The sequence below is a fragment of the Triplophysa dalaica genome, chromosome 21 (genome assembly GCF_015846415.1).
Source record: "Triplophysa dalaica isolate WHDGS20190420 chromosome 21, ASM1584641v1, whole genome shotgun sequence".
In the NCBI taxonomy this organism is placed as follows: Eukaryota; Metazoa; Chordata; class Actinopteri; order Cypriniformes; family Nemacheilidae; genus Triplophysa; species Triplophysa dalaica.
Genome location: NC_079562.1, coordinates 1,030,581 through 1,038,105, shown reverse-complemented (window position 1 = coordinate 1,038,105; position 7,525 = coordinate 1,030,581). Strand labels below are relative to the sequence as shown.

The window sequence follows — 7,525 nt, the reverse complement described above, 5'->3', positions numbered from 1 at the left end:
GCAGATGACCTCAGGCCTTGAATATTCCAACATGATATGGTAAATGCTTTGTTATCCATAAGGTATTTATTTATTTATTGCGGATTTTGTCTTAAGACAGTAGGTGTGAGCAGATCAGGTTCAGCATCTGATGGATGTCTTTTAGCTCGGCTGTTGGAGCTTGTGCAGATGTCGGTGTGGAGTTTCTGCTCACTGTCTGGGCATAGCTTAGGCTGCTGGAGTTCTGTTGCATATGCCGGGTGGGGGGTGTAGGCAGCAGGGGTGGTGCTCTGGTCTGTTGGCTGTTGTTTTGGCAGGGAAGGGGTCCCAGTCTTTGGCTGTTTTTTGAAGGTGCGGTGTGGTTCATCCATGGTCTGGGTAGGGACTGCCTTGCTCTGTTGCTTCTAGGAGGGTTGTTGCTATTGCGGTTTAGAGCAACATCTTTTAATTTCTTTGCAAAGATGGGGACAGATGCTCTGTACAGGTGTACATGGTCATAGAGGCATGTGAGGTCCAAGGTGGGATGATGTGCCAGGTGCACTTGAGGTTTGAGTGCACAAGTCCTAGAGAGATTTGAGTTTATTTGTTGAATTGTGTCTGGGTGGAAGTCTTTCCGTGGTAGCAGTGTCGAGATGGTGATTTTGGCATTTGGGAAGGTGGTTGTAGCTTTTTCGATTACCCTTTCTAGTGCTGTGGCCAATCTTTCTTGTTGTGCTCTCAGGTCGTTTGTGCCAGTGTGGATTATTATGTGGCTAGGTGATCCTAGGTTGTCCTCGTTCAGTAGTCTGAGGGGGCTGTGCGTGTTGGGGCACCAGAGTTTGGACACCTTTTGTTTGGGGAAGAGCTTTTTTTCGTCTATAAATTTCCAATTTGAGTCTATCAGAACGACAATATCTGTTTTCTGTGAGTCCTCGGTGGGTGTTGGAATGTTGTCAGGTTCATTGCGTAGATCTGTACTGGGCAAAGGGTTTGGTGAAGATGGACGGTTTTGGCTGGGTTGTGACACTGAGGTCTGTGAGCTGTGGTCCGTTTGAAGGGTGACCTGTTGTTCTGGACCATTTTTGGAGTTGAGGTCTGTGAGGTGGGTATCTTTTTCATGCTTCAGTTCTCTTATCTCCTCTCTTAAAGCAGTTAAATGGGTCCAGTGACTCTCTGTCTGCTGTGTGAGCTGGGTTTCCAGTGATGCCAGCTGAACCTTGAGCCTCTCCCTCCCTTGCACTAGCTGCTTCACTTCGGCCTGAAGTGAAGACAGTTCTTTCCTGATGTTGTCTCCCTCTTTTTGCTTGGCTGTGGGGTTGTTGCCGGATTGGTCTGAGCTTTGTATGGTTTGGAGAGAAAGGGTAATTTCTCTGAGCTATACTAGTTCTCCCTCCAGGGCTATAAATCTCTCTCTCATGTCAGTACAGTAGCAGTGTGAATGGAGCTCCTTTGTTTGTTCTGTGTTAGGAAGATCTCTATTTTCTTGCTGCTCATCAGAAGCTGGGGTTCTGTCTGATTCCTCTATGGTGGGTTGCTCATTGTTGGGTTCCAGTTGTAATCTTCCTTTGATACTGAGGAAGTTTTTTACGAAAAGTCCTTGAGTGCTTTTCACTACAACTATCCCTGTTGTTTTGTAGATGTTAACATTGATCATTGTTACGTCATCCTCATTTTTAATTTTTAGCTGGTAACCCCCACAGATGCCAAGTGTCACGCTCAATGCGTGACACTTGAGAGCCCAGCATCTGTGTCTTTGAATTGACTTTGTTTGTAATTTACGAGCGCTTAAAACTTAATTCGCGTTTGCTGTACACCACACGCGAACATGCGCGTTCCACAATCTTTATTACTTCATTACTTTATTCGCAGAAGACGAGATTGATGCGCGTTCGCGACAATCCCACCACCTGCCGCGAGTTCGCATCGACACGCGTCTTTGCATTGACTTTGTATGTAATTTACAAGCGCTAAACGAGTGATAGGCTATGTTCACACCAAGCGCGAACAATCGTGTTCCACGTTTTTTATTCCTCGCGAGAAAAGTTTGTTATTTTGGCTAGAGTGACACGATCTGACAAGTATTTGAAACCTTCGCGGGAGTGTGTCATTCGGTTTGCCTGCAGCGAGTTTGCGTCTATATGCATCTTTGCATTGACTTAGTATGTAATTTACTAGCGCAAAAAGCTTAATTCGCGTTAGCTGTGAATCGAGTGTAATGCTGTGTTCACACCAACGCGAACAATCGCATTCCATAATTTTTATTGCTCGCGGGAAAAGTTAGTTATTGACGCGATCTGACAAATATTTTCAACCTTCGCGGAAGTCCGTCATTCGCACCGCCTACTGTGAGTTTGCGTCTATACTCGTCTTTGAACTTACTTTTAATTTACTTTGCGCAAAACGCTTCATTCGTGTTGCTGCGCCATCTGCAGGCGAAAATGTGTTTGTTTTACTGTAAGTAACATATTTTCTGTGAATGCCATGTATTCTCTTGTAAAAACGCTAAACGTGGATTTATTTTGAAATAATTTTTTATCATGTTTTTGAATACAAACAAAAATAAATGGATCAATATATTTTAGAGATGGTGTGTTATTATGTATATTAGCATAGGTTACATCATAAAAGCATCTGCTAATGCACAATAAGCGTTTTCTTTTTAACAATTTTATAATTCATGAAGTTAATTGGGAAATCCAAGGGATGATTTTTGATTAGATTTAAGCACCAAAACATTTTTGTATCAAACCGTACATATTTTAATATTATGCACACAGAAAATTTGCTACATTTTAGACAAACTCTTCATAGGTACATTTACTTTCATTCAGTTATACATATCAGTACAGATACGTGACCCATCTGTTTTAAACTCAGATAATATCAGACTGGATCTATGCTGATCTTTTCAAGACCCAAACCACCGCCCATTCTTCATCATAAAAGTCCAAAGTACAAGACAGAGAAGAGCTTTACGGTAACAGATCAAACAGATCACAGTGAGGACTCAGCGGGGCACTAAACACTACTGAGATCACATTATCTCGACTTCTCACTCAAAACATGTACAATCAAGGTCCATCAATTGGAAGAATAGATCCTATCAACATAGTTAACAGACCTCCGAGTGACCAGAATGCATTCGAGAAATCAGGAATACGACAATTTCATCCACCACCGTACCAGGAGTACCCTGCGTACCCTAATGTGAGATATCTTCCTCCAGGGAGTTATCCGGCACCATACGGGTATCCGGCCCAGCACAACAGAGCCCCGGGAGGCCCTCCTTTTCCGTACCCATCAGCGTATCATCAGGGACAACATCCAGGTCATCTCGGGATCCCTGTTCAGCCCACGGCTCCATATCCATCAGCGTATCATCAGGGACAACTTCCAGGTCATCCAGGGATCACTGTTCAGCCCACGCCGTTGTCGACCCCAACGCCACCGATCAATCCAAAACCAGATTACATGTGTTACTCCGTCTTTACTCTGCTGTTCTGCTGTTTACCTCTGGGTATTGCTGCTGCCGTCTATTCGGCCGCTGTAAGTATTAGCGCACGTGTGTTTGTGTCTGGACATGAATGTGTTGCAGGTGTATGTGTGTTAATACTATATGTCTTTTTGAGGGTCATTCACATGTTAAATATTAAACGGGGAATTATTAGAGCTCTGTGTAGTAAATTTGTGTAAAATCCAGATCAGATTTGGTCTACATGACATAATAATGAGAAGGCCTGTAAGTGGATTTGGTTTGTGTTTTTGACAGACTCGTGACGCTTACAGTTCCGGGCAGAGAGAAGCGGCCGAGAGAAGCTCTAGGACGGCCTTGATCCTGAACAACACAGCTCTGGGCTTCGGCATCACAGTGTATGTGGTGGCCATCCTATGTTTTTTTCTTATTAATCGCAACATCTGGTAATCACAGATTTGAATGATCGATATTTTGTTTTTTTAATTGAACACAAGGTTACATATCGGAATGATGTGCAGGAATCTAATGGGGATCCTTTTTCTTTTTAAACAGATTTTCTCTGTAACATCTACATGATTTTGCTTTAGATTTCTTTTTTTTATTCATGCATTATTCATGTGAGATATGCAAAATACTTCAACCTAATGCTGTTAAAGTCCCGTGAAGATTTTCCCATACAGTTAAATATTCCATTGTTGGAGATGAATGTGAAGCCGTGTTTGTTAATGATTAAATAACTGACTGATTTGTTTCATTTCCAGTGATCGTGCGCTGATGTTATCTTAATGTTTTATTGTATTGCTTGACTGTAAACGAAACTCAGGTTGCTTTAATCTGACTTCAGTGTAATATATGAGTGTGTAACCATATAAAATCTCATCCTTTGACCTTACTGTGTATCACAGCGACACGTCACAAACTGTAAACAGAACTTGAGACTAACCCCACATGTGCACGTACAGAACACTGTCTCTGCCATCAATGAAATTAAACAGAGAGCAAATGAAAATGTTGCTTCGTTCTCATCTGCGTCTCAGATATTTCCTTGAAAAAAAGGGTCAGAAATGTCAGAAATGTGTCTGTCATTAGAGTTTCAGAAGAGATGTCAACAATGTGTAAAACTAAGCTCAGATTTGCCAAGTCTGCACTGTAAACAATGACATGGATGTTTACTTAAAACAATATTACACAAAAAGTACCGACAAGGTTATTTTTTACACAATATTCCATGAATAAATCAAGTAAAATTGCCTAAATTGTTCAATTGATAAACTTAAAAAAATCAAGAAGATATATTTGTGAACTGGACTTTACTTTCAAACTTAAGTTTAACATTTGAAGAGCTCTTTTCCAAATCGCTATAAATCCTATATAAAATATAGTCTGTTGGCTCAGGCTGCCGCTGAACATGTTAAACAATGATTGTTAAATGAAACAACAATATTGTCGATTATATATTTTCATATATTATATATTTTTTTCAAAACGCTACAAATCCATCCATCCAAATCCAAACAGAATCCCTTCCTAATCTTAAAGACAACTGAACAATAAACACTATCAAGTATTTCATATTGTAAAGCACACAAAGTAGCACTTTTTCGCAAAACGCAAAGCATCCTGGGAACTTCAAATCCACTGCTCAGTTAGTGACATTTCTAAAAGAATTCATGTAGTACCTTCATGCCCGCTGGATGTTGACAGGGTTTACACCTTTCACATTTTTTACTTAAATGTATTTATATTGTTTGCATTGTGATTCTCAAGTACGAATCGTTTAAAAGCACAATTGCTGAAACTAGAAATTCTACCCCGAACTTCTAGTGAGTTTAGGGATTTTCTTGAGATATCCATTCATCTGAATATCATTCAGAGAGACAAAAGCACAATACACATAAGCACAATGTTAAATTTAAGAACTTCTCATCACACATTCTTGTGACATATATGGCTGCATTATAATATTATCTATTTATGAAATACATGGGGATTTCACAGAAACACCAAGTGAGAAACTCATGACGTATGCACCACCATTACATAATTCATCTGAGCATCACCACACGCAGTTTATTTCTGTTCCAGTTTCCATGTCACTTTAGTGAGACAGCTCAATACAAAGCAATGTTACTGTTCAAGACATTTTTACTAAATAAAACTAATAATCAAGAAAAATCCAAACGAAAGATGTCGTTGAATTCAAATCCAACCATATAAATGATATCAGTATGAAGTGTAATACTGTTGTTCTTCACTTCGCGCTGAGACTTTAATGGCAGCGTATTCAAAATCATCTACACGTGCAGGCCGATGAGCAGATTTACTGAACTGAAGCAAACTGTATTGAACATCATTCTTATGATCTGACTCTTCTTTCTTCTGCCGCTGGTGTTCGCTCTGTGCTGCTGGGACAGTTTCACACACAGTGTACGGGAGGCTGTGGTTTGTTGACTACAGAGGAAGAAAAAAACATTCAATTTTATACTAGATCTAAACATTTTATAAACATAATATTTTATCATTTAACTTTTTTAAATGATGTCATTTATTATTTGTATGTTTACCTGTGACTCGTTTCCTTCACAACGTCTGAGATTATTTCTTCTGTTTAAGACAAAAACATGACGTCAGACATGTTGATGTGACAACAGGAAGTGATGTAATGAATATGATCAAGACTCACCTCATCCATACAGCCGCACCAATCATCATCAGCATCAGAAGAACCAGTAGAGATGAGAGAATGATGAGTCCAGTGCTGTCAATCATCACATCTGAACAAATAATAAAACAAAACACTGTTTCAGTCTTTCTGTTGTGATGTCATCACTAATCCAAAAATGTAAAGAAAATAAAATCAAAGTCAAACCTGGCGGTGGTGTGAGTGTGTTGTAGGTCAGAGTCACGGCACGCGTCTCTAAAGATCTCACTGATGAGACTGTTGTGATTCTTGAAGCATCTGCAACATTCAGAGGAAAACTATCTCACACAACTTGTGAAAGTTTGTGTGTTCAGTGGTGTGTTTATTTTACACACTAACATAGATATAAGATCAAGATTTAGAATATCAAGTTTTGAGAAAATAAACTCAAATCAAATGTACTTAAGCAATCTTTACCTGTAACATATAAAGTAGTTCTGCAACGTTTTTTACAGTCATCATCATCATCATCATCATCAGTTTCACAGTAGCGATAGGTTCCCTCGTCCATCTTCTTTAGATTCTGAATTGTGAGGGAACAGTTCTTCTTATTTACAGAATATTTGTTTTGGTCACTTTTAAGGTTTATGTGATTCCCATCTAACGTCCAAATATAATTTTTGGAACATGTGTGAGGACAAGACAGAAGTGCTGTTGATCCCACAGGAGCATAAATATCTTCAGCAGAGTGAATGTATGAACCTGAAACACATGTAACACAATAATACATCATTCCAGATCATTTCTGATCGTCTCACATTTGTGAAATAAGGAGATTTAAAGCACTTAACATAATTGAAAAACAATTAAATAAGAATTTACTAAATACAACAAACAAGAAATAATGTGATTCTTACATTTCAGACACAGGAGAAAAGCCACTAGAAGTGAATGTTGAACTGTAACCGGGTACATGTCTGGTTTTCCTTCACTTGATGCCTGACAGCAGAATCGTTTCTTCTTGAGAAAACAAACGTGGACACTCATGAAGAATGTGCAGAATGACATCAGACTCAGTGCTGGTGAGATATACCAACTTCAGGAAATTAAAATGAGGAACACAACATGACGTGTTAAGTATCCCGGCATACACTAAACTGATATATTACCTTATATGAACGTGTATGTTCCATTAATGACAACATCACAATGACTAACATAATGACATATTATTTCAAAGTTTCTGTTGGTCTTTCTTTTTTTCTGAATAAAAAAACATGTGACATTTACAATAAACAAACTATATGATGTGTCCAAAATAATCAAGAATATTGTTTAGACCACTGGTTCACTATGAGCTCCCTCAGGATCACACCTAGTGTGAAGTACACAAATATACAAGATACAATATCAATCCAGTAAAAGTATTCAGTTTTGATATTTATAGTTTT

General features: G+C 39.0%; 1 protein-coding gene across 1 annotated transcript; it reads left to right on the top strand.

Moving 5' to 3' along the window:
- The first annotated feature begins 1,311 nt into the window (after positions 1-1,311).
- Positions 1,312-4,440, top strand: LOC130410371 (annexin A7-like). Its single transcript, XM_056734997.1, has 2 exons — positions 1,312-3,504; positions 3,728-4,440. The coding sequence occupies exons 1-2, from the start codon at positions 3,022-3,024 to the stop codon at positions 3,878-3,880; spliced, it is 636 nt and encodes a 211-aa protein (XP_056590975.1). The 5' UTR covers positions 1,312-3,021; the 3' UTR covers positions 3,881-4,440.
- Positions 4,441-7,525: the final 3,085 nt, after the last annotated feature.